The sequence below is a fragment of the Aspergillus novofumigatus genome, assembly GCF_002847465.1.
Source record: "Aspergillus novofumigatus IBT 16806 chromosome Unknown P174scaffold_1, whole genome shotgun sequence".
NCBI classification, from domain to species: Eukaryota; Fungi; Ascomycota; class Eurotiomycetes; order Eurotiales; family Aspergillaceae; genus Aspergillus; species Aspergillus novofumigatus.
In genome coordinates, this window is record NW_020194274.1 from 361,638 (window position 1) to 387,248 (window position 25,611).

The 25,611-nt window shown below is 52.4% G+C and overlaps 10 protein-coding genes across 10 annotated transcripts; 7 read left to right on the plus strand and 3 right to left on the minus strand.

The window, feature by feature from the left end:
* Positions 1–233: 233 nt before the first annotated feature.
* Positions 234–2,664, plus strand: P174DRAFT_398518 (putative cellobiose dehydrogenase; the record flags this gene model as incomplete). Its single annotated transcript, XM_024823841.1, has 2 exons — positions 234–2,417; positions 2,485–2,664. Coding segments are annotated over 2 exons (2,364 nt in total), but the record flags the coding sequence as incomplete, so codon positions are not given.
* A 437-nt stretch (positions 2,665–3,101) lies between these two features.
* P174DRAFT_1790 (putative Cu-dependent DNA-binding protein) lies at positions 3,102–4,470 on the minus strand. The gene is made up of 3 exons (XM_024821249.1): positions 4,156–4,470; positions 3,959–4,095; positions 3,102–3,829 (listed from the first exon to the last, which is right to left on the minus strand). Exons 1-3 carry the CDS (start codon positions 4,229–4,231, stop codon positions 3,467–3,469), a joined length of 576 nt encoding a protein of 191 aa, XP_024686604.1. The 5' UTR covers positions 4,232–4,470; the 3' UTR covers positions 3,102–3,466.
* Positions 4,471–6,122: 1,652 nt separating this feature from the next.
* P174DRAFT_436409 (putative actin polymerization protein Bzz1) lies at positions 6,123–8,988 on the minus strand. The gene is made up of 6 exons (XM_024826035.1): positions 8,689–8,988; positions 8,604–8,630; positions 8,004–8,531; positions 7,866–7,946; positions 6,671–7,817; positions 6,123–6,620 (listed from the first exon to the last, which is right to left on the minus strand). The coding sequence occupies exons 1-6, from the start codon at positions 8,731–8,733 to the stop codon at positions 6,226–6,228; spliced, it is 2,223 nt and encodes a 740-aa protein (XP_024686605.1). The 5' UTR covers positions 8,734–8,988; the 3' UTR covers positions 6,123–6,225.
* Positions 8,548–9,034, minus strand: P174DRAFT_1851 (uncharacterized protein). Its single transcript, XM_024821266.1, has 2 exons — positions 8,689–9,034; positions 8,548–8,630 (listed from the first exon to the last, which is right to left on the minus strand). Exon 1 carries the CDS (start codon positions 8,962–8,964, stop codon positions 8,737–8,739), a length of 228 nt encoding a protein of 75 aa, XP_024686606.1. The 5' UTR covers positions 8,965–9,034; the 3' UTR covers positions 8,548–8,630; positions 8,689–8,736.
* A 236-nt stretch (positions 9,035–9,270) lies between these two features.
* Positions 9,271–11,461, plus strand: dbp5 (ATP-dependent RNA helicase DBP5). The gene is made up of 6 exons (XM_024826036.1): positions 9,271–9,639; positions 9,707–9,869; positions 9,935–10,432; positions 10,489–10,726; positions 10,783–10,983; positions 11,039–11,461. The coding sequence occupies exons 1-6, from the start codon at positions 9,552–9,554 to the stop codon at positions 11,318–11,320; spliced, it is 1,470 nt and encodes a 489-aa protein (XP_024686607.1). The 5' UTR covers positions 9,271–9,551; the 3' UTR covers positions 11,321–11,461.
* A 179-nt stretch (positions 11,462–11,640) lies between these two features.
* P174DRAFT_436411 (putative GTP cyclohydrolase II) lies at positions 11,641–13,787 on the plus strand. Its single transcript, XM_024826037.1, has 3 exons — positions 11,641–13,060; positions 13,112–13,393; positions 13,441–13,787. Exons 1-3 carry the CDS (start codon positions 12,092–12,094, stop codon positions 13,444–13,446), a joined length of 1,257 nt encoding a protein of 418 aa, XP_024686608.1. The 5' UTR covers positions 11,641–12,091; the 3' UTR covers positions 13,447–13,787.
* A 97-nt stretch (positions 13,788–13,884) lies between these two features.
* Positions 13,885–15,194, plus strand: P174DRAFT_436412 (dihydrodipicolinate synthase family protein). Its single transcript, XM_024826038.1, has one exon. The coding sequence runs from the start codon at positions 14,030–14,032 to the stop codon at positions 15,023–15,025; it is 996 nt and encodes a 331-aa protein (XP_024686609.1). The 5' UTR covers positions 13,885–14,029; the 3' UTR covers positions 15,026–15,194.
* A 690-nt stretch (positions 15,195–15,884) lies between these two features.
* Positions 15,885–17,479, plus strand: P174DRAFT_426361 (glycoside hydrolase family 32 protein; the record flags this gene model as incomplete). Its single annotated transcript, XM_024825381.1, has 2 exons — positions 15,885–16,056; positions 16,107–17,479. 2 exons carry the CDS (start codon positions 15,885–15,887, stop codon positions 17,477–17,479), a joined length of 1,545 nt encoding a protein of 514 aa, XP_024686610.1.
* A 1,247-nt stretch (positions 17,480–18,726) lies between these two features.
* On the plus strand, positions 18,727–20,817 carry P174DRAFT_363388 (putative serine peptidase; the record flags this gene model as incomplete). The annotated part of the gene is made up of 10 exons (XM_024821915.1): positions 18,727–18,954; positions 19,024–19,141; positions 19,201–19,355; positions 19,419–19,541; positions 19,592–19,764; positions 19,824–19,911; positions 19,973–20,078; positions 20,130–20,289; positions 20,343–20,540; positions 20,589–20,817. The coding sequence occupies 10 exons, from the start codon at positions 18,727–18,729 to the stop codon at positions 20,815–20,817; spliced, it is 1,578 nt and encodes a 525-aa protein (XP_024686611.1).
* Positions 20,818–21,944: 1,127 nt separating this feature from the next.
* P174DRAFT_455802 (basic helix-loop-helix domain-containing protein) lies at positions 21,945–24,914 on the plus strand (the record flags this gene model as incomplete). The annotated part of the gene is made up of 1 exon (XM_024829363.1): positions 21,945–24,914. The coding sequence occupies one exon, from the start codon at positions 21,945–21,947 to the stop codon at positions 24,912–24,914; it is 2,970 nt and encodes a 989-aa protein (XP_024686612.1).
* Positions 24,915–25,611: the final 697 nt, after the last annotated feature.

The window sequence follows — 25,611 nt, forward strand, 5'->3', positions numbered from 1 at the left end:
GTGTATATGAATGATGTCCTCGCCATGATGGCTGTCCATTCAGCTGATCACTTATCCATTCATTCGCTTCTTTTTTTCTTCTTCCTTTTCCGGCGATTCTAGCCGTCATTCGCTTTTGGGCTGCTGCTGGGTCGGCTATCCCGTTCCTTTCATTCAAAATCAGATTTTGTCTTAGCATACGCTGGTTGTTTGCGGCCTTGCTTTGTTTCTCGTTCTGATCGGCTGAAGAAAAAATGCGTTCCTTTCTTTTCGGTGGCTTGGTAGCCTTCAGCTCGACGCTCGGCGCCTTTGCGGCGAACTACAATTCGTCCGCCTACAGTGACTCGGCATCCGGGATCGACTTTCAGAGATGGTGCGATGAGAGTACCGGATTCTGCTTCGGTCTAGCCCTCCCGGAGACCGTAGGAACGGACTTCGTCGGTCAACTGGTGGTGCCGCTGGACGGCTCGAAAGGATGGGGTGGTGTCAGTCTGGGTGGCTCCATGACCTCAGCTCTTTTGATCGCTGCCTGGCCGAATGGGAACTCGGCTGTCTCGAGTCTGCGCAAGACAACCAACTACGCCAACCCGGAAGTGTACAGCGGAGACGCCAGCCTCACCGAGATCCCCGATGGCACTTCTGTGAACAGCACTCATCTCACTTATACGTTCCTTTGCAGTGGCTGCATCCTCGGACAGCCAGCGACGTTCGACGCCACAGATGAAACGTACTTCCTTGGCTGGGCCCTCAGCAAGACCAGCCCTACCACTCCTGCCTCGGCCTCGGCGGCTCTGACATACCATGCCGCTGGCTTTGGCAGCTTTGAGATGCTCCTCGGCCAGGCCAAGTCCTCCAAGTACTCCACCTGGGCTGCCATGGCCAAGCCGACCAGCGGATCGCCCTCCAGCACTCCTTCCGCGTCTGCATCCGTCTCGGCGTCCCCTAGTCGCAGCCCTGTCGCCAGCGTGACCCCGACGGTTTCAAACTCCACATACGACTACATCGTTGTGGGAGGTGGTGCGGCTGGTATCGTGGCTGCGGAACGCCTGGCAGAGGCAAACAAGCGCGTTCTGCTGATCGAGCGTGGAGTTGCCCCGACAGTCGAGATGGGTGCCTCTGACGCTCTTGCATGGAACAAGACCCTGGCGCCAGTGGACATTCCGGCCTTGAACCAGGCACTGACCAGCCTGGGTGTTGTTGGGGATTACCTGTGCGAAGACACACCCGGCATGGCTGGATGTGTTCTGGGAGGCGGCACTATCGTCAACGCGATGGCGTTGATTTACCCACAGGAAGCCGACTTTGACGACAAGTGGCCTGCCGGCTGGAAGTGGCAAGATGTCAAGAGTGCCGCTGCCCGCTTCTACGAGAGAAACCCCGGAAGCTTGCTCCCGTCCGCTGACGGTCGCCGCTACGACCAGGGCATGTACACAGTGCTGTCTTCCTTTTTGAGCAGTCTCGGATGGAAGTCTGTTGATCAGCACAAGCAGCCCAACGAGAAGCACAAGGCGTTCAGTTACCCGTCCTGGTCGGTCGCCAATGGCATCCGAGCTGGTCCTGTACGCTCCTACCTCCCTTTGGTCCAGAACAAGGACAACTTCACCCTGCGTCTGCAGACCACAGTCCGCCGTCTGATCCGCACTGGCGGCCACGTCACCGGCGTCGAGGTTCAGAACGCCTCCGGCGGTGTTGAGGTCATCCGGATCCGTCCTGGCGGCAAGGTCATCCTCGCGGCCGGTGCTCTATCCACCCCTCGCATCCTCTTCAACTCTGGCATCGGCCCAGCCGAGCAGATCAAGACCGTCCAGAGCGGCAGCACCGGAATCACCCTACCCGCTCAGAAGGACTGGATCAACCTCCCAGTCGGCCACAACCTCAAGGACCACCCCATGTTCACCGTCAAAGTCAACACCGGCGCCAACTTCACAGCCTTCAACACCTCCAGCGTCATCCCCGCCACCAACTCCCTCGCGCAGCGCATGTACGCCAGCGGCTCCGGCATCCTCACCCAGGGCGGCCACCGCCTGCAATTCTGGACCTCGAACGTCGCCTCCGACGGCGTCACCCGCTTCTTCCAGGCCTCCTGCAGCCCCGGCGGCGACGGCATCATCACCATGAAGCTCTACCTCACACACGGCGCCACCTCCTCCGGCGTCCTGGGCATCAACGCCGCCGGCTCCACTACCATCGAAACAGACCCCTTGCTGCAGACACTCGAGGACAAGGAGGCACTCACGTCGTTCCTGCAAGAGCTCCTCGACGACCTCAAGAACGCCTCCTACACCGTCCAGGAGCACACCTCCGCGGCGGACATCATCGCCAAAGTGACCAGCGGCGACCACTTCGTCGGCACAGCCAAGATGGGCACCGATGACGGCCGCCGGAATGGCACCTCCGTCGTGGATACCAACGCTAAGGTCTACGGTACCGATAACTTGGTAGGTTTCTTCTTTTCCCCCGGCATCTTACCAAGTCCACTGCAGTATACTGACAAAAGATTACTAGTACATCGTCGACGCGAGTATCCACCCCGACCTCCCAACCGGCAATACCCAGGCCATCGTCATGATCGCCGCCGAGGCTGCCGTCGCACGCATCCTTGCGCAGGGCAGCGGCCCCGGCTCCTCCAGCATTGTTGTTTCTGCGCCAAGCCAGAATACCGCTATTGCTTCTGCGTCTAGCATTGACAGTGCGGTTCCTGTTCCTGTTCCTGTTCCTACCGGCGGGGCAAGAAACCACTGTCGGGGGCGGAGTCATGACTTCCGCTGCGGCGGCCACCGAAACTGAAACCGAAGCTGCCCCTGCTTCGACGACGGCTGGGGCCGAGGGTGCTGGTGGTGTGGCCACCGTCACGAAGTGGGTGACGTCCGTGGATGTGGTTACTGTTACCAAGCATGTTCTTGTGACTGCTACTACGACTGTTACCGTTTTGCCTACATTGGCGTAGTCCCCCGAAGAAGAAGAACCAGTATGCCTGCACTGCAGTCAACCGATGTACTAGATATATAAACTTGAATGTATTCCGAATATCTTTATATTGTATCTAGTGCAACTCACTCAAATCCGCAATCTATTCCCCATTTCTAGGAATATAACGCTCGCTCATAGTCATGCTCATGGTCACAGTCATGGTCCTGTTATCCCACGGCCAAAAAACCAGGATAGTATAAACACGAATCCCATCCCCCAGAAGCAAAAAATGAAATCATCACATCGTAATCATCATCATCAGCTCATCATCAGATCACATCACACTGATTCGTCTCCCAGCCAGTACTGATCCCCCCATTCAGTCTGCATCATCGCACCCCCGCCCACGCCCACACCCATATCCAGATCGTCCAGCGAGAAGACCCCGTCGCCAGCGTACCCGCCTGCGCCATCCGCGAACAGGAATCCGGCGCCGTGCACGTCGCCGTGCATCAGTGCCATCGAGACCGGGATGTCGGCGACGGACGCGAGGGCGGGGTCGCGAACGAACCGCAGGTTAGCGGGAAGAGCGAGGATGGGGCGCGGTGGTGAATACCGGGAGTGGAACTGGAACAGGGGCTGCTGGGGCGGTGAATCGCGCGCCAGGATGGGAATGGCACTGTGCATGTGCGTCGCCGGATGAGTATCCGGGACTCTGGCTCATACGCATCTGGGTGTCTGTTTCTGTCGAGCTGCGGGAACGCACAGAAAGTCCCCGTCGTGCGGGGACGGCGCCCGCTGCGCTGGGACGACCTGCAAGCGGTGGTGAGATCGCTGCGTGGCTGGCGGCTGGCGTGGCAGAGTCGAGCGAAGGACGGGGCGCGATGGGTTGGAAGGCGCTGTTTGGACGGGAGGGTCTACCGGAAGATTTCTGGAGAAACCGAACCGGAGAAAGGACCATATCAGCGAACGACTGCCTGAGAAGGTATATGCATGGGCAACGACGAATCCCAAAGAAAAAGCAAAATCAAGACGGTGCTTCTCCCCCCTCTTGTCTGGTGACATCTACTTTTGAAGATTGAGACTTGGACTCTGCCTCACGTCTGAGTTTGGTGTGCTCCTCTGGAGCTTGGCATGGGGTGCAGTTGCATACAGAGCAAGTCGAAAAGGGGCGACCCTTTCTGGCGATGCGGATCAATGGTCGATCTGTAATTCGTTATAAGTCTGATTGAAATTGGAGGAGGAGAGGATGGAGGAAATAGATACCATTGTGTTTACAGGTTGTCACACGGTGGCCGCGGACGCAAGCTTCACAAGCCCACTTTTCACCGTCAATGAGCATCCCTTGATGGTATGAAAGGAAGAAGCCATGATGAGGGATGAGGAGGAGGAATTTATACGTGGACTGGCGGAGAGGAGATGAGACAATGCATCATAGGTAGTAAGGTAGTATTGGGGAGGATTAAAAGGGAATAGAGGCTGGAGCTGGAGCTGGAGCTGGAGCTGCCTGCCTCAGGTGTCCGGAGATCGACTTGTCTTGCAGTCACGGGCTGTCGTTCGGCTGCAGGTAAAGCGGTTTCCCACTTAGGTAGGTGACGGAGACCAATTTTTACGATATCATTGAATCCAAGAGGATGTGATTGGTGCGGATGGAGAAATATTCGACACGTTGGTGGCTATCATGAAAGGAGGATCCTCTGAGGAATCAGCAGGAAATTTCCTTTGGATGGATCCTTGTGTGTATAGAGGCTAGAGAGTCACTACTACCGCTGTATATTCTCGAAGACAAAAGACGGAAACCGAATGAATCGAGACTAGCGATGAGGGATTTTCGACCCTCGGCTCCCGCAAATGAAACCCAGGGATTAGGGGTGTTTCTAGTTTCTCCCAGCTATCCCCCAAAGCAGCAAAGCAGAAAGAAGGGAGATGCTAGCTGGTGTAAGCTGGCAATATCAGTTCGTCCTTTGGCAGTGCAAGTGGGAAATACCAGGGAGATGCCAGATTCGTCCTAGCATTGATTAAAACTGGTGGTCCAGCAAATTCCCTCATACATTCGGTGCTTAAGAGTCAAGACTCTTTTTCAGACCGCCCCTCTTCCTAAAGAAAACCAATCTTGCTGCCTGGTGTTACGGATCCTCAAGGTCTTGCGTTAATAATAATAATATTAATGACAAACAACATGATCCGCTAAAGAAGAAAAATTAAGACGAGGACAAGACAATTAGAGCTTGACTGAGACGCTCGGGTCACTATGAGGCTGGAGACACACATTTACAGAGTACAGTATATAGAGCACAGTTACAGAATAGAGTACACGCTTGAGATCAATGACATACATGATTGACTCGCTACGACATAACCGAATAATATTAATTTCCAATCCTTTATCAATCGCAAACCTATCTTTCATATCCGCTCGTAATCAAAATCATATGAATGTGTAGATCAGCTCGCTTGATGGAGGTGGCTGAGCACTGCATACCCGGCAGCAGCACTAAACAATAGCTTCAGCACAAGCCAAATAGAGGCCCGTGGCGCAGTCTAATTGCAGCCGATTTCCATGGTTGATCTTGTATCATTCAGGTGTGATTTACTATGAGGTATTTCCCCCTGATGATACGATCGTAGCTCGACTAATTTCCTGCGCGATTTTCAGATATAGTTCGAGCCTTGTAGGGTCTTGTTTGTATACTCTACGTATGGTTGTCCCGTAGTTATCCCGTAGTATACTAGGTTTCATTAATGCCTTTCGACCGGAGATTTCATATGAAAGTCAAAAGAAAGGACATAATGCTACCCGGTGAAACAAATTTTATCTCACATGTCGCAGCATAGCCGACTTCGCTGCCAATTCCCGTCTTCCCACGCCGCTCCTACGTACAAAGTACGCTGACCAACACATCCACTCTTCTCGGCACTCTTTAGATATGTACCTTAATGGAAGCGATCGCATCATGCAGTTTTAGCCTCCAATAGAATTTTGAGGGGAAACGGCGGCTGAATTAAGGTATCTTCTGCGTGGCTTGTGCACAGTACTTTGATTTCCGACTGCGCTTGCTCGGAAAGGAAGGTCCATTCTTTGTTGACAGCTGGCGGATTCACCCCTGGTCATTGTTGGAGATCATGAGACCGATCGTCCTAGTAGACTCTGCTGCCCATACTATTGCGATCCAATTGCCAAGGTGAGTCAAAAACTAAAGTACGACGGCACGAAGCGTAGACAATCTCATAGGTATCCATTCGCTGCTGATGCCACCAATGCAAAGCTATAGATAAATAATGGTCACAATGAATCCAATCGCCTAACAATAAGCTTAAAACCGCACGATGCCACGTTTACACTTCCTGTATATAGTTCGCAGGTACACTTTTGGTGACCCCTCCCCGTTCGACGTCGGCCCATCCATCCCCGCTGTCCCGGTTGACCAGCACGAACCGGTCGCCTTCCACCATGCTCCATTCCATATCGCTGCGCGCTTCGTAGTCATACAGCGCTTCGACGTATTGCAATTTCTTTGCCCCTCGCCGAGGGGCGACTGCAGGCCCAACCCGCTTGGGCGCCATACTGCCAGCTAACGAGGCAGACGAGTTCGAGTACGTAGAGCCCGGCCGATCTGTGAATCCGGGACTGGCCGTGGGCGCAGGGGATGCTGCCGGTACCACTTCCACGTATGAGGCTGGGACGAGGCCTTCTCGCGATCCAGCGCGAACGCGCATCCATCCGGAGCCATCTAGAAAACCTCAGTTAGGACGATTCACCGTATGTCAACGGCAAACTTACCATCAGGTTCAATAATATCCACGTCGTCCCCTTCCTGCACTGTGATTTCGTCCGCTCCTCCAGCTTGATACGGGTACAACATCTTACCACGCGGCTCGCCTGATTTGGCGGGAGCGGACGGCGACTCACTTGGCGCTGGAGCGCTAACGTACTGTGTCGGAGGTGGTGCGAGAATCCGATTCCTCTTCGGAGCGGCAACGGCGGGTTTGGTCTCGGCAGGCGCGGCAGGCGCCGCAGGCTCTGTTGCACTGGCTGGTTGGCTGGTAACATTTGACAATGATCGGTTTGCGCTCGCCGCATATCCGGAGCTCAAGGAGTTCATCGTATTTTGCCGAGTGAGTGATGGCGCGGCCGATGTTCCGTTCGATGGTGCATTATCGACCGCTGGCATGGCACCGGCTTGCTCTTGTCGCTCTGCCTTGAGCTTCTTCTTCTCCTCCTTGGTCTGTTCGCCAGGACATTCCGCGGGTACCTTCATCTGACATTTGCTGTGGCATGTGTACCCGCAATCCCGACAATCAAAGCCTTTGGCTGACAGTCCCCAAATGCGCTCCCCGCAAAGATCGCAGTTGGTCGGGATCTTAAACGTCTGTGACTTGAAATTGTGATTCTTGGCCCCTAGAGACAAATCGCCGACCACCGACATGATGGTCGACGTCTCAACCTCTGCAGCCAGTCGTTTCCGGTCTGTCTCATGGAGCGCCTCCTGCAAGAAAAATATGGACCGGACAACCTCCACTTCGTTCCGGTTGTCTTTCCCTTGCCGAACATTTTCTCGTACACGCTTGGCGTTGTCAACTTCTCGTCGCTTCTGGTCGGACTCGACTCGCAAGTCCCGGACTTGCGTCTTGCCCTTGCTGAGTAGGTTGCGCAGAAACACTTTGGCTGTCTCATCTGTAACCATCGACTCGTCATCATGCCAGATAGGACTGGGTTCGAATACCATGTTGGCAGGTTCCTGCACTTGGGTGACGTTATGACGAAGAAACATGAGTGAGTCGAGGTGCGGTACGTTTCGAGGAATCTCGTTCAGTAGATGTGACATGTGGTCCATACTCTTGGAGAGAGAAGCTTTCTCTAACTGAGCTGCGAGAGACCATACCGAGTTGAGTTTTGTCACCCGGGTCTCATTCAGGTCTTGCAATCCCTATACACAGTGAGTAATCCACTCCGTAACCCGACGCCAACTACTCACATCCAAAAGCTCTGGCACATATTCATGGAAATATTTCTCCTTCATCTTGTTGGTCACGTTTATGCTGATGAGGTACATGTTCTTCCACACATTAGTAAGACTGGTCAGCCTGGGGATTGAAGGAACGGAGAGGCTCACCTTGATATTGTTCATTTCCAAAATCTGCTGCTGATAGGCAGCTTGCGCCTTCGACTTTCCATGGTCAAACGAACTTTCCATCTTCTTTCTGCGCGCCTCGACCTCCTGGCATGCCCCATCATATTTCCCCTTTGCCTTCTTCAACTCGCCGTACGATGAGTCTCTCTCCTTCTCCAGCTTCGCATGAAAGTCCACATGGCATTTCCTAAGTTCTTCGTACTGCGCCGCCGCTTGCTTGAGAGGCTCCGCCACTTGCGCGACCAACTCCGAGGCGAACTTGTCCCGTTCCGCGGCATGCGATTCGACAGCGGTCAATTGCGTCGTCCAGGTGGTAAGAGAAGCGCTTTCAAGGGAGCCCGGAGTCATTGTAGGATTGTCTCCAACGCTCAGGCTGCTGATTTTCTTCGCCTTGCGATCGTAGTATTTCCGACAGAGGGTAGTGAGTTTGGTGGCGTATTCCTTCTCGATCGCGCTCCGCTCGCGATAAAACTGTTGTATCTCGTCGAGCCATTGTATTCCATTCGACACCTATGGGTGACGTTTAACACCGTTGTTCTTGGTCTTGCGGACAAAATGCGGGGAAGCGACTTCGGTACATACCCAATTGTTCACTGGTTTAAATGCGTCCTATTTCAACAGCAAGTATTAGATAGCCATTCTCAAGTGCGTCGATGGTAAATCTTACCTTTAGCTCCGCTCCAAAATGAGGAGCAACGTCCGCAGTTGCCATCTTTTAGAGGGCTTCTAATGTATCCCGGCGCATAAGACACTGTGTCAGAAAGCCAAACCTGGGTGTAGCGTGTACTAGGTGGCCACGTTTGACCGTTCGCGAGAGAAGCCACAATCCCCCACGTGCTGACGTCCCTTGGCGGTTTGATGCAGCCAGTAAGGTGTCACAAGTCGCTGAGGCTAATAAAAATAGGAAATTTCTGATAAGAAGCGACCAAAAGGCTATTATCATCTCATGTTAACTCCGGCGTTGGCGCGGGCATCGCGGAAGCGGGGATGATGGCTGATGGCTCATGGGCTCATTGGCCTGAGAAGGTCGTAACAATACCAAAGCAGCTGCCTCAGGCATGCCTGCCTCAAAAACCCCCGTTGCCCTGGCGCTGAAGTTACCATCCTGTACCGTCCGGTACCACTACGTAATTTACCTCACCGCCTTCCATTCAGCGCTAGTCAGGAGATTCCCAAAGAGGGAAAGTGTCGTTACACGTTATCGCCTGGTTGGTTTTTTCTACCGTCATTATTGTGCTCCTAAAGCGCAGTCACGGCTTGATACCTTGGGGATTTGAGCTTGAATAGCTATCATCTTGCCATTCGCATCGGTGTCAGTGCGATTTCGGCTCTTGGTCCTTGCACGGTGATAAAGTCCCTCCTTTATTCATCTGATTCTATCCTTACTCTTGTCTATCTTTCATTTACCCCGCTGTTTGCCTCTCCACAGAGCTCTGGGTGTTGCCCGCCTGCTCACAGCTTTCGAAACTGCTGGACCACCTTTTCGTCTCTGGTCTCTAGTCTCTTCAATTTCTCTTGAAGTCACCTATTATGGCCTCAGAGCAGCCAGTCGAAGCCGCCCCAACGGGCGGTTCTCTCGCCGATCGCATCACGGAACCCAATGAATCAAACACTTCCGGTACGAGCGCCATATCATCTCCCTTCGGCGGATCAGATCGAACATACGACTAATCTGTTGCAAGCAGAAACCCCCGCGCCCCCAGCCGATCAGACAGATGGCGCTCCCGCGCAACTTGGTGGCTCCGACCTCCACGAACCGGAGTACAACGTTGAAGTCAAGCTCAGCGATCTGCAAGCCGACCCCAACAACCCACTCTACTCTGTGAAGAACTTTGAGGACCTTGGACTGTAAGGGCGCATGGTTTCCTGTGTTTGTAGTGGTATTTGTAACTAATCTCTTTGCGACCCAACAGCGACCCGCGAATTCTGAAAGGGCTGTCGAGCATGAACTTCCGCAAGCCTTCGAAAATCCAAGAACGCGCCTTGCCTCTACTGTTGAACAACCCTCCCAAGAACTTGGTCGGCCAATCCCAGTCCGGTACCGGAAAGACCGCCGCTTTCGTTCTGAACGCTTTGAGTCGTGTCGACCTGTCGACGGAGCAAATGCAGAAGACCCCTCAGGCACTGATTTTGGCCCCTACGCGAGAGCTTGCCCGTCAGATCCTCGGCGTCGTCCAAGTCATGGGTCAATTCGTTGATGGACTCATCATTGGTGCAGCTGTTCCGACCGATAGAGACAGCCGTCCCAAAAGACTGGAGTGCTCTATTGTGGTTGGCACTCCCGGAACCGTAGGGGACATGATCAAGAGGCGTACTTTTATCCCCAACAAGCTGAAAGTGCTCGTTCTTGACGAGGCCGATAACATGCTCGACCAGCAAGGTCTCGGCGATCAGTGCATCCGTGTTAAAGCGTAAGTTAAAAGCCATACTCTGCATCTACTACCGCCGTTCCAGCTGACTTTACTAGTCTTCTGCCGCGAGATATTCAGGTCGTCCTATTTTCAGCCACTTTCCCAGAACACGTTCATCAATACGCGTCGAAGTTTGCACCTAATGCGAACGAGATTACACTTCAGCACGAAGAATTGACTGTTGAGGGAATCAAGCAGCTCTACCTTGACTGTGTGGATGGAGAGGACAAGTACAAAACCCTTGTTCAACTTTATGGACTGCTTACAGTCGGATCGTCGATTATTTTCGTCCAGGTAAGTAAACCCACTGCACCACGTCCATGAACGACTTGATGCTGATCAGCCCCCAGACTCGTGCAGCAGCTCAAGAAATCGAGAAGCGAATGACGGCTGAAGGACACACTGTTGTATCATTGACTGGTGAGAGGGATCCCTCAGTGCGAGACGCGATCATCGATCAGTTCCGAAGAGGCGAAGCCAAGGTCTTGATCGCGACCAATGTACTTGCCAGAGGAATTGACGTTTCCACTGTCTCTATGGTTATCAACTATGTGAGTTCTCGCTTCGGAACACGATTATTGTGTGTTACGTGTCTAACCCCTCTAGGATATTCCAGAACTCCATCAGCCCAGCGTGCCTGGACGACAGGCAGATTTCCAGACTTACTTGCACCGTATCGGTCGTACGGGTCGTTTCGGTCGTGTCGGTGTCTCTATCTCATTCGTGTCGAACCGCGAGGAATGGGAAATGCTCAACCAGATTCAGACATACTTTAACTGTGAGATTCAGCGCGTTGATACCAAGGACTGGGATGAGGTGGAGGATATTATTAAGAAGACCATCAAAAATTCGCGCGCCAATCCAAAATTCGCCGGCGGGAAGGAATAGAGGACGGCTAGCTCCGGCGCTGTCTATTGTCTGACGAATGAATGGCTTGGGCTATGTTTTACGTGTACACAGTGATGATAGTAAACTTTGATGGCTACAACATATGGAAGGAGAATAATAGATACCATTGACTGTCAACCCCTTGTGGTGTTGTTGAGATGATAGATATCTAAGGTAGCTCTGGGGCCGTAATCAGGCGCCATGGTCAGCGATGCCGTCATAGCGGAACTGTGGGGTCGGATATCTCCGATCCTTCGTAGTAGCTGATAAGGATAAGTCAAGCTTCTGGATTACTGGTCGCAAGTTACTGAACTGTCCGACTGGTTCCTGGGCAATTGGCTATTAGACTAACTCATTGTACAGATATGAAGAAATATCCATGAGTCTAGCGGTGAGAAGCAATCTGCCTGGAAAAGAATGGAAAAGAGGGGTATCTGCCGGGATGCCTGATGATAAGGTGCGGAGAGAACCTGATGAGATAACAAGTCACATGCAGATGCAGGAGGACAGCACTCGTCCTATTCCTCCTTCTCTCGCCATCTCTTGACTCTGCTCTTCCAAAAACTTTATCTTCATCTGCTTCTATCGTCTCTTCTTTACACTGACTTACAACATGGGGGACACATCCACAGCTACCATGCCGGATGCTCCGAGCATCCAGTCCCCTACATCCCCTACATCCCCTACGTTGCCGTCAACTGGTTACAGCAAGCACATTGTGGTACGTATCAACACAACCATGCAATCTAGAACAACGCGGTTTGGACTAAAATGCCCCCTCAGTTGACCACCTACCCCGGCCAAAGCGGCGTAGATCCCGTCCCCCTGGTATGGGGCGCACCCGATGCCAAATCCCGTGGTCCGGTCATCGTCACCCGCGGCGCGGGGATGCTCAAGCGACGGAACGCCATGGGCGCCCACGGCGGCAGCTACAGCATCTACAACGCCCTGGCGATCGCGGCAGGAGACCTGGACGTGAACTTCCGCCCGGACTTCCGGAACAGTGAGCCCACGTTCAACTTCCCCTGGCAGCCTTCGTGGGCGGACAAGACGAAGATCGTCTCCATGGACCCGTTTGGGCATGATGTTGTCAATCAGTTCCGGGAGGAGCTGGAGGCCGGCTGGGATATCCGGCCTACGATGGCTATTACGCGGGCGAATATGAAACTGGCAGAGATCGGGGAGGCTGTGAAGGATGGGCACTTGGATGTTGATGGGTCGATTGTTGTGGACTCTTCGGGGGAGGTGCGCGTTACCAAGGTTGCGGTTGAGCCGGTCTGGTATTTGCCTGGTGTTGCGGATCGGTTTGGGGTTGATGAGGGGACGCTGCGGCGTACGCTGTTTGAGCATACGGGTGGCAGTTATCCGGAGTTGATCACCCGCCCTGATTTGAAGGTTTTCCTTCCCCCCATTGGGGGGTTGACTGTTTACATCTTTGGCCCACCAGAGCGTGTGTCTGATGAAAATGTGAAGCTGGCGCTGCGGATCCACGATGAATGCAATGGAAGTGACGTCTTCCAGTCGGACATTTGCACATGCCGGCCGTATCTGGCGTTCGGGATTCGGGAAGCAATTCGCGAAGCTCAGAACGGGGGCAGTGGGGTTGTTATATATTTCCGGAAGGAGGGTCGTGCTTTGGGTGAAGTGGTCAAATATCTTGTGTACAATGCTCGCAAGCGGGGTGGTGACACGGCCGACAAATATTTCACTCGGACGGAGAACATTGCGGGAGTGCGAGATGTGAGTTACACCATTCATAAGAAGATTGACGTTGTACTAACTCGCGTATAGATGCGCTTTCAAGCCCTCATGCCCGACATCCTTCATTGGCTTGGGATCAAGAAGATCGACCGCATGTTGTCCATGTCGAACATGAAGCACGACGCCATCGTCCAGTCGGGAATCAAGATCCTCGAGCGCGTGCCAATCCCAGAGGACTTGATACCGAGTGACTCGCGCGTTGAGATCGATGCAAAGATCAATGCCGGCTACTTCACGACAGGTAAACAGTATACAATGGAAGAACTGGCGGCCGTAAAGGGACGCGGCTGGGAGAAATGGGAGGATGTCACGGTAAGTAGAGCTCTTTCTGTGGACGAGGTCTTACTAACTCTGTCAAGCATTAACCTGCTATATATTCGTCTATCCACAAGCTCAACCTTGTCTTGAAGAACGATCCGACCAGTTTGATATCGATTGATCTTTTCGGGTATCCCGCTTAACATGGGTTTAGGTGTTCAGGAATGGGTTTAGTACTAGCAGAAATCGCCAGAGAATAAGCGACTGCAAGCGATTAAGGTCATGTAGCTTTCCTGTAAAGTATGCAAGAGGACCTTCTGGTTGTTGTTCAGTCTCTCAAGCTATGATAGCCGCAACCGGCTAACTTACAATATCAGGCCAGCTGCTAATGAAAACCTTGAGAGCGCATTCGTAGATCGTTTCATCCTTCCGTTATTCCTGATAGGACAATCTATGATTATGATATGCATAATATGATGTGCTCTATAATTTCCTAGAGAGGTACTTCGGGTTGCCATCCGACACGGATTCTTTTCCCGATTTCCCCGCTCGTTTCGCTAAATCATACATTCTGTAGCTATGCCGAGTATAAAACCCCCTGCTCTGCCACTCTTTCTGTCACTACGAGCTATATTCCCACCTTGAACTGTCCCCCGTTCAATACCTCAACAATTAGAACGCTACTGCACCATGGGCTCCTCACAACCCCCCACAGTCTCTCCGCAACCCCGCGTCCCCAAACCAGGCGTCTGGTGTCCCGCTGTGACTTTCTTCAACCACACAACCGACACGCTCGACCTCGACTCCCAAAAGAAATACTACGCCTACCTCTCCAGAACCGGCCTCGCGGGCCTCGTCATCCTCGGCACAAACTCCGAAGCCTTCCTCCTCACCCGCGAAGAGCGCGCCCAGCTCATCGCCGCCGCCCGCGAGGCCGTCGGCCCAGATTACCCCCTCATGGCCGGCGTCGGCGCCCACTCCACCAAGCAGACGCTGGAGCTAGCAGCCGACGCGGCGGCCGCGGGCGCGAACTACCTCCTCGTGCTCCCGCCCGCCTACTTCGGAAAGGCGACGACCATGAGCGTCGTGAAGCGGTTCTTCGCGGATGTAGCGGCGCGGGCTCCGCTGCCGGTTATCATCTACAATTTCCCCGGCGTGTGCAACGGGGTTGACATTGACTCTGAGACGATGACTGCGATTGTGCGCGAGTCGGCGGCAGCGAGCCCGAGCGGCGTGTCGAAGGTGGTGGGTGTCAAGCTCACCTGTGCGTCTGTGGGGAAGATCACGCGATTGGCGGCGACGTTCTCGCAGGGCGAATTCGCGGTTTATGGGGGGCAGTCGGATTTCCTGCTTGCGGGTTTGAGTGTTGGGTCGGCGGGGTGCATTGCGGCGTTTGCGAATGTGTTTCCACGTACCGCCGCGCGGGTGTATGAGCTGTACAGGGCTGGGAAGGTGGATGAGGCGATGGCGCTGCAGCAGAAGGCGGCGCTGGCGGAGAGTCCGTGTAAGAGTGGGATTGCAGCGACCAAGTATGCCACGGCGGTGTTTAGTGCCTCTTTGGCGGGGATTGAGGGGGCAGAGGAGAAGCTCAGGCCTCGGACGCCGTATGAGGAGCCGGGTGAAGGGGTGAAGCAGATGGTGCGGGAGGTGATGGCGGAGGTTGCGGAGATTGAGAGAAGTATATAGTTGCGATTACTACGAAGATACTCCGGCCAGGGTCACCACCTTGACTCGTTTCCTTCAATTGCCGGTAGATGAGCAAGTCCAATCGAGGAACCAAGAAACTACCGCGCTTAGTATCTGTCTAGAATGTCAATAGCTTCAGTCCGCAAGGAGTTATTTTGCTGACTGTGGGGAAATTTCTCCGACACGCCTCCGAAATCCGAAAACAGCCCGGGACTGCGGGGGTCAGAGATCAAGCTTAGATGAAAGAATCCCTTTCTGACTTGCCGAACACGAAAAGCCGGATTGCACAATGCAGAGTCGGTGCATGTGTCTACGAGGTTTCACCGACGAGGCCCCGGATTTTGATCTTTTATCTGGCCAAGCTGAATGCCAACACTCGTCGACGTCACTCCCGGGCCGGGGTTGACGGCAAAATATTTCTGGTGTAAGACTTTGCTGCGAGAGCATCTTTGATCGAGTAAAAGATTCTTTGGAATTGGTAAACTTGCGACACTGATTGACTGGTGCAAACAGTATCCAACTCATCCGGAGAGTATTTAGCTATATCTGGAGAGTCGCACAGCAAATCGGGCTACTGGTCGGCACAAAGCCGAAGAATTGGGGCAGCTTCTGTGCAATTCTCCGAGCCGTACCCCGGGGACGCATTCTAGCTTCGGTATGTTTCTCGATTGCATCTAATTTGATCCTGCGTAGCACGTTGACCATGTGGACTGGAGTACCCCGTCTGGGGTCTTTGCGGCTTTTACTAACATCTGGGGTTCAGACCCCCTGCTGTGGACGGTGGGATATAAATACCCCCTCGTCCTCCTATTTTCAGTGAGGAATGTGAAGGCATCAATCTTTCAATCAGACAAGCAAAATGCGTGTCCCTCTCATTCTCTTCGCAGCTGCAACGGCAGCGGCCCAAACAGCCAACTATTCCGGGCCTCTGCGGCCTCAGGTTCACTTCTCCCCTCCTTCTCAGTTCATGAATGACCCCAATGGACTTTTCTATGATCACAAGAGAGAGATTTATCACATGTATTACCAATGTAAGCCCAATTGACCGCTATAGATATGTACATGTGCTAATGCGTCGCAGACAATCCTTCCCAGATTGTTGCAGGTAATCAGCACTGGGGCCACGCAACCAGCAAGGACTTGTACCACTGGACCAACCACCCCATTGCCATCTCCCCTAGCAAGCCGGACGAGTGGATCTATTCCGGCTCGGCTGTGGTAGACAGTAACAACACCTCTGGATTCTTCCCTGACCAGGACGACGGTGTAGTGGCCATCTACACGCTGGCCACTGCGACGCTGCAGACGCAAGACATCGCCTACTCCCGTGACGGCGGGTACACTTTCACCAAGTATGAGAACAACCCGGTCCTCAACATTGGCTCAAGCCAGTTCCGTGACCCGCAGGTTACATGGCATCCCGAGACGCAGAAATGGGTCATGACCATTGCGTATGCGGACGACCGCGTCATTGGGTTCTACACCTCGCCCAATCTCAAGGAATGGACGCATGCCTCCAACTTCACCCAGTCAGGTTTGCCAGGAACGCAGTTCGAATGCCCCAACCTCGTCAAGTTCTCAGTCGACGACCGCGCCGACTCAGAGGACCCCACCAAGTGGGTGCTGTTCATCTCCGTCAACCCTGGCGCGCCACTCGGGGGTTCGGGAACCTACTATGTCGTTGGAACATTCAATGGAACCCACTTCACTTCGGAAACCTCCCGCGAGACCCTCTTTGACTTCGCCAAGGACAACTACGCCTCGCAGTGGTACTCGGGCATCCCTGAGGACGAGCCCCCGCTCTCCATCGGCTGGGCCAGCAACTGGAACTACACCCAGCAGGTGCCCACCGGCCCGCTCGAAGGCTGGAGAAGCTCCATGTCGCTGCCCAAAGTGCACACCCTGACCAAGGTCGACGGCTCCTGGGTCGTCACCAAGGAACCATTCGACGACATGGACTCCGTCCGCGGAAAGCAACTCAAGGGCAAGCGCTCGCGGAACGGCGACGTGACCTTCGACTTCAAAAACGTCAAGTCCAACGCCGTCTCCTTCGACGTCGAGATCAACGGTATCCCGTCCACTGGCGCCACGGGCCAGGTATACTTCAACTTCACTTCTTCAACCTCGGGCGAGTACGTCGATGGCGGTCTCAGACTGGACAACGGCTTCTTCTGGATCAACCGTGCTGGCACCCATCTCTTCACCCAGGCCAACAGCACCGGCTACTGGCCCGTCTTCAACACGACCGTCAAGTCCTTTGACCACGGCGAATTCACCTTCTCTGGTGTCATTGACCGCTCCCTCCTCGAGGTCTCCCTCGCTGAGGGCGTTCAAACTGGAACGATGAGCTTCTACCCAACCCATCCGCTGGATACCCTAACCGTCTCTGGCAGCGATCTGAACAAGAAGACTTCTTTCCGTGCTAAGGCCTGGGGATTGGAGAGCGGCTGGTAGACAATAGGTGTCGCTGAGTCGCGTTTGCAAGTTTGTTCTCGTTTGCAGTGGTGTATATGTGAATCATAAAAAAGTCTAGGCTCTCTTACTCTTAAGTAATGACTTAAGTAATGAATGCAACTAGTTGTGTCCGCGCGTGCTGAAGCGACTTCGATTACTCAAAGGGTTACATCCCATTATCCTTATCACCCAACCACGGACCTCCGCCGGGGTACCCTTTTTGTTTTGTTGATCGCCAAGTGGGGCGGCATGCTGTATCCGTAGCCTGTAGAGAGGTGCTCCGTAGCCTTTGCCTTTCTCCCTTGTTTGTTTGCATGATTGATCTCCCTTTTTGAGCCGTGACCTGAATTCTTGCTGAATGAACGACGGTCTGCAACGAATTGCACAGGTATTCCCAGTCGCACAAATTCAAATCGATCTCGACACATGTCGGGGGATCAGTGACCAGTCGGCCTCGGACATGCAGGTCAGTAAAGTCTAGAAAATTCACCAAGGTCTCAAATTAGATACAGTCAAGAAATCTGTTCATAGCGTCTCAGATCCTGAAGGATTTGAAGGAACTCGTCAAGGTTTACTGCTATATAAAAACCTTTTAGAAACACGGCTTTACTACCTTAAAGAGAGATAGATTCCTTATGTGTAAGCCATATTTACCCTGCTCCATAACCACTAAACATTCAATGACCCTAATTTGGGACGGTAAATTGGTGGTTGATTGAATAGGACCTACTGAGGTTTTCCAGCACTATACTCTGGAGGGCCTTGACCTCATTATGGTCTCAGCTTTTCCTAGATATCTCAAGAGTCAAGACCTTATTGAACTTTTTCGAGACCTGGCTGGACTGTAAACGGAATCAGTCCGCACTGCGATAACCTGCGCAATGCTTGCCAAGTCATGTAAATTGACCGATTGGATCAACACTATCCCTGCAAGGGGAGTGCTTGTCGTTACATTACATGCCAGTAGCGCTAATTGCTAAGAGCAAATCCTGCAATATAGAATGGTTGCATGCACTAGCCGAGATGCAATTAATTAGCACCTCTGTGTTTCGCCTGAATGCTTGTAGTTAGAAGCTGCATGCTTCACCTGCTTCCCCTCACCTTGTACTCACTAGGTGATTAGAGCAGTATCAGGCCTGGGGCGGCACAGACTGGGTATAAGAATGGCTTGTCCGTTCTTTTTTGTTCTCGATTTCTTTTTGTGATTGTAGTCCGACGGTACAGATTACGGAAGGTTGATTGCCAGGATGCGGACTGTCGCTGCTTCGCTGACGCTTGCTGCGTCTTGTCTCTTTGGGTTGGCGTCTGCCCTCATGCCCAGGGCGCCTTTGATTCCTGCGCTGAAAGCGAAAGTTGCCTTGCGCACGGGAAACGCGACATTCGAGCAGTATATTGATCATAATAACCCTGGTCTGGGGACATTTTCCCAGAGATACTGGTATAATCCGGAATATTGGGCTGGTCCTGGCTCTCCTGTGTGTATTTCCCGTTCGGTGTTCGGTTGGTGGCTAGTGCTTGTGGTGTGTCGCTGACTGTGGGAAAAGGTAGTTTTGTTTACACCGGGTGAATCGGACGCTGCGGACTACGATGGATTCCTGACCAACGAGACTATTGTTGGACGCTTTGCTGAAGAGATCGGGGGTGCGGTTATTCTGCTTGAGCGTGAGTTCTTCTGATCGTCAATGATCGAAAGCCTTCGCAAGTGCTCATCGAGTCCCCAGATCGCTACTGGGGAGCCTCATCACCATACCCCAATTTGACAGCTGAGACGCTCCAGTACCTGAATCTGGAGCAGTCGATTGCGGACCTTGTTCACTTTGCAAAGACCGTGAATCTTCCGTTCGACAAGGATCACAGCAGCAACGCTGATAGTGCGGTGAGTAGAGTTGTCAAAATTGACCTCCACGCAATCCGCATGCTGACTGATGTTCCATGAAAGCCATGGGTGATGTCTGGGGGTTCCTACAGCGGTGCGCTAGCCGCGTGGACCGCATCGATTGCCCCAGGGACCTTCTGGGCGTACCATGCCTCGAGTGCGCCTGTGCAGGCCATCTATGACTTCGTACGTGATGGCAAGATGATCTTGAACAAAGCACATTTTAACATACGTAGTGGCAATATTTCGTCCCTGTTGTCGAGGGCATGCCCAAGAACTGCAGCAAGGATGTCAATCGCGTGGTGGAGTATATTGACCATGTCTATGCGTCAAGGGATATCGAGCGCCAGCAGGAAATCAAAGAGATGTTCGGGATGGGAGCCCTCAAGCATTTCGACGATTTTGCAGCGTATGTTGTGTTCGCCTTCTTTGAAAGGTGAATCATGCCTTGGTGCTAATGCGTTTCAGAGCAATTACGAACGGACCATGGCTTTGGCAGGATATGAATTTCGTCTCGGGGTACTCCCGTTTTTATAAGTTTTGCGATGCGGTGGAGGTGAGGCCCTTTTCCAACTCGAGGCTTCGACTGTGCGAATGGTCGTCTCACGCGGTATTAGAATGTCACGCCGGGGGCAAAGTCCGTTCCTGGACCGGAAGGCGTCGGTCTGGAGAAAGCACTGCAAGGCTATGCGTCGTGGTTCAATTCAACGTACTTGCCTGGGTGTAAGTCCCCTGGATACGTACTCGAGCCCCCTCAGAGACTGACCAGAATAGCCTGCGCCAAATACAAATATTGGACCGACAAATACGCTGTTGACTGCTACGACTCATATGACCCTGACAGCCCCATATACACCGACACGGCCGTCAACAACACCATCAATAAGCAGTGGACCTGGTTCTTATGCAATGAACCTTTCTTCTACTGGCAAGAGTATGGTACCAACCCCATGGAAGCCGGTAGCCTGCTAATCCCCATGATTGTAGTGGTGCGCCCAAGGATGAGTTCACCATTGTCTCCAGGATTGTCTCGGCGGAGTACTGGCAACGACAATGCTACGGGTACTTCCCAGAAGTCAACGGCTATACATTCGGTAGCGCCAGAGGCAAGACCGCTGAAGACGTGAATAAGTGGACCAAGGGCTGGGACTTAACCAACACAACACGTCTGATCTGGACAAATGGGTTCGTCGTCTAACCTGTAACGCTTGATCAAAGCTAACATTTCTGCAGTCAGTTCGATCCCTGGAGGGACGCCTCAGTTTCATCCAAATTCAGACCCGGAGGACCTCTTCAGTCCACAGAACAAGTGCCAGTACATGTGATTCCGGGTGGAATGCATTGCTCAGATCAATGGCTGGCGTATGGGGAGGCGAATACCGGCGTTCAAAAGGTGATTGATGAAGAAGTGGCGCAAATCAATGCTTGGGTCGCGGAGTATCCCAAATATAAGAAGCCTTGATGTGCCTGTGATTGTTCATGGACTTCGAGGTGGTGATAGGCCCTGCCGTCCTGTACATATGTATGATATCCTGACGGCGTCAATGGCTTGACTCTGCACATTATCTCGAGGTTGATACAGTTCCAATGGAGTCAGATACAGATAGTAAGGATAGTTCAATAGACCTGGTTATTTATAGAAGTGATTGCGATGATGTAAGAAGATGAAACGGCTTCGACAGCGATTGGTCAAGATCTCCAAACAAGAAGGCAGGTAAACATTACAGGACAATACAATATGTGTATTATCAAAACATAGCAAACACAACTTAGTGTTGCAAACTTACTGGTAATTACAAAAACACACCAGTCGGTTTGCCGGAATCGCTTCTTCCCGCGATCATACGATGTGCTCCGCCGAGCCACGGCCGAGATTCCCATGTTGCCCCAAAGTCAGGAACAGGCAGCCATTCGTTTCCTTTAGGTACATTGCAGCTCAAGGAGATTGATGTCGTTACAACTGCTTACTACTCAGCTCAGCAGATTCGCCTTCGGTACTGTTGAGTTGCTCAGGTGGCTTGCTTTGCAAGATTCATGCAGAAGGGAAGAACTTGAAATTTGATACCACCAGTACTGTGGGGTTGCATGTGGAAGGCTGGAAGTCACGACGATCACGCTTCCTCTCAACCAACAGCCCAACGCGACGATAAGATCCTCATCTAACGCTAGCCTCGGCCCCTTACAGTGTTGAGTCAGGTCCATCTCACATGACTTGATCATATACATCTCAGGAGAGTGTTCAGCCAGCTTCTTGCCTTCACGCTCTGCACCTATTCCTGTATTAAGTGTATGGCTTTTATCATTGCAATTAGCCATATCTTTGCAGCCTGCACCAACATTCAGGTTTGACTCCACAATTGAGTTTTAGTCTCCTGATTAGCGTGTTCGATTTGGGCGATCATCAATCATCGTTTGAACTTAAACCCGCAGTTAGCCGGCCTTTTGACCCCCTCCGTCTCAGGTCTTGACAGGTACGCAGTCTTATCAAGGTAATTCATCTACAGCTATCATTGTTAACAATCTTGTCTTCAATATAGTACAAGACTATACTCAGTACATCTGATGGTCCAAGACCAGCAGTGAAACACGATGTCCACCCCCGGCATTGGTGGGGATTTCCAGTTGTTCTCGCCTCTCGAGTCTACGAGGAGAATATCTCAAGGAAACTCCGTGTCAGTTGACCAAACAAGTACGGCCGATGCCAGTCAGGACTGGACACAGTGGATGAGATGGGATGACGAGCAAGCATTTCCAGATACTGCAAATGCTTCGCCTAGCTCCCCATTTGACTTTGCTTTTGTATCGCCAAGTGCCTCTTCCGGACGGGAGGCCCCTGGTGCGATGCACAAAGACTTCTCACCTGATATATCTCTAGATTTCAAAAGACCTTCGCTTGGATCTCTCCCGGGCGGAGATCTGGATAATAATGTATCCCCTCAGCCAGATCATCTTGGTGCGGGGCCACTGTCAGTCCACTCTAACTCTCCCCTCTCGTCGACAGGTGCAAGCCGCAAACGCAAGACTGGGAGCGATGACGATGGATCTGCGATGACTAGCATGTTCAAAGCTAAACAGGCGCCATCAAAGAAACGAGCGCATAATGTCATCGAGAAGAGATACAGAGCCAATCTGAACGAGAAAATTGCTGAGCTAAGAGACAGTGTGCCCAGTCTACGGGCCTCCTACAAGCAGGCAAACGGCAACTCCGGCGATGATGACGATGATGGTGTCACCTCAGCCAGCAAACTCAACAAAGCGTCTATCCTTTCGAAAGCGACGGAGTACATCCGCCATCTCGAGATTCGTAACAAGAGATTGGAGGAAGAGAATACCGCGTTGAAGATCCGATTACGTCAGTTGGATAAGGCCGCTGATCAGATTGTTACCTCTGCAGCGTCGGTGTCATCACCCAGCGACTGCACCGTATCTACAGAGTCAGGGGCGAGCTCATCCCCGAGTGTGTTCTCGCACGCGGAGGACGTTTCGAGTGATCACTCTCCGACTTCTTCACACCCTCCCGAAGGATTGATCAAAGTTCCGGATGCTTGGAAACGTATGAGGGCTGCCGGTTCAAATGAGAGCTCCTACTCGCAATCGTATATCCAATATAAGAAGACCGACAGTCACTCGTCTCAATCTGGCGAAGGACGTATGCGCTCGCACCTTCCCAATAAGTACATGCTGGGCGCCCTCGCCGGGCTCATGGTACTTGAAGGCCTAGGCACAGAAAAGAAAACAGAATCAACGGCAAAGGGGCTGCTGGCGGTACCTTTGAACCTGTTGAATAGAGTTCAGCTGCCGTCACAAGTTTACTCAAGCGCAGCGTTTCAGTACTTCTGGTCGTCCTGGCACGCGCGCGCAATTTCCCACTTTCTACTGCTTGCAATTCTTGTCGTTGGTAGCGCTTTCATTGTCTTCGTCTACCTGTTCAATTCAGATCCGAGGCGACAATACTCCGCCTCCAAAGTCGCTTCTGATGTTGCACTTTCGTCATGCAACTTCAGACGACAAGCCTGGCTTACCAGCATTCAACGAGTCGGTGTACCACGCCATAGGTTCTTCCACGAGTGGTACGTTGTCACATCTCGATGTTTTGAATACGTTTTGCGGTGTCTACTAGGATGGAAACTGTATTCTTTGGCCACTGGCGTCACCGAAGAAGATGAGAAAGGGCGCGTGAAAACTTGGGATATTGCAATCGATGCGCAATTGGCCGGCGGCGATGCAGAAATCAGCAAAAGCCGTCTTGTCCTTACGATATTTGCAGCAGGAACGCTCCCTCGAAGCCCGATGAGGATGATGCTGAAAGCTCTCCACTGCCGCATTCTGATGTGGCGGGTCGGTGAGCCTGGTTCGTGGACATTCAACGTATCGAATGATGTTGCCCGCAGTCTGGCCAGGTATCAATGGGATCTCGCGCGCAAGATGAACGCCGCATTACCCAAGAATCATCCGGATGCCCTGCCGAGCCATTTGGCCACCTTGCTGAAGATTGATTGTGACGACGTCATGATTGATACTATCATCCAGAGAGCAGCAAATCTGACTTGGAATCGCCCAACACAAGAAGGAACCGACGATGACGAAGCGCTGTTGGATGTCGTCGAGGAGGACCCCGCGATTCAATCCTCACTGGATGCTCTTGCTGCGTGGTGGTCAAGTCACTTGCTTCAACGGGCGCTTCTCAGGTATTTCGAGGCGAGCTCTGGTGGGCCCGACGCGAAGAAGAGCCGCGATATTTTCAAATCCAAGATCAAGCTCGCTCTTGATGTAGCGCCCCAGCCATCTGCAGCCCATACGCGCGCGCTGGTCATGAAGGCCGTCTTTTTTGAACGGGACCGCGTGGCCAACATCGGAAGCGTTCTTGCCGCACTCCCGAAGGACAAGGGTAAGAACAAACAAAACCAAGCTTCTAATTTTCTCGACTCTTCTTTACCAATATCCGTGCGCGAGGAGATCTCAACGGCCGTCCGATGCGCCATGATCGCGGCGATCTTCAAGGCTCGAGCAACTGGCGATACCTCTCTACCAGCAGCGTTCACAGTACAAAAAGCGATCCATTGGTTTAATCGCCTGCCCCTTGACCCAGTTGAGCTTACTCTCCTCGAATTTGCTGCGGTATATCATCTTCTCCATATCTTGGCGTCAGACATCGACTACCTTGCTTCGTCAGATTCGTCGGCGCCACCCTCCCCGATGTCCAAGGCATCGGACAAGTTGTCATCATCTGAAGATGATGATGAAGATGGCGCTTCGCGGCGCAACAATAATATCATCCCTCATCCGATGCCCAACTTGGGCCGTGTTGCTTCCGAGCTTATTTACTGGGCTCGCAATGCTTATAACCCTGCTTTCTACGGCTTCACATCAAACCTTGTCAAAGTGATTGAAACTGAATGCACGTCATTGTGTCAGACGGCTGGTGTGCATGTGGCCGACTATTCCTGTGTCCAGGAGGAGAAATCTAAAGCCAAGCAGGCCATTGACGCCAAGAGACGTTTCGCTGGCGACAGTGGAGAAGCCTCCGAAAATCCAGTCCTCTCCGATAAGTCGGAGTGATGATGACGCTACCGCCAGAAGCTTGGGAGCTGGCGAGCAGAACAGTCAACCTGGCAAAGCATCTGGTCTGGATTGAGGCTCATGCATCTACCACGCAGCACTGGAGCCGATCTCTTTTTTTCGGCTTTGCATTCTTCTTGCGTAATATCCCTGGATAGAAAAATTTCCATATAAAAGGCGTTTCTCTCTCGGTGGGTCTTTTCTGAAAGGTCTTCTCTCAGGTCTTTGTCATGTTAACCAAGATGTGCCTTCCAAATGCATAACACTCATGAATAATCCTCATTTTCTGTTTATTTATTTATGGATATGGATCTCAGATGTAATGTGGCAGGGTTACATGGATCGGGGAAGGGGCGCTCGTGGCTGCCCAGTCTTCACACCTTATCTTGTATGACATAAAATTTGCGTCATTGAAGAACCAGACTCTACTCCAGCATCTCATGGGACTGGACTTACGAATGAAGCTATTCGCGACGCGTGTTCCCCAATTAACCTTCGATGGTATCATTTTATTCTATTTCGAAAAGATCCTCTGCTGAGTTACGAGGGAGTTTACGATCGCCAATAGAGAACTTCAGTATGGGGACTTAACTTTTCATGCACGCGCATCTAGGGCCATGGCTCGGGATGCCTTGGAAGTCGGGTATACCCCTGGGCCAGGTGATCATGGCGGCTGTAGGGTCTATGGTTCGGTGAT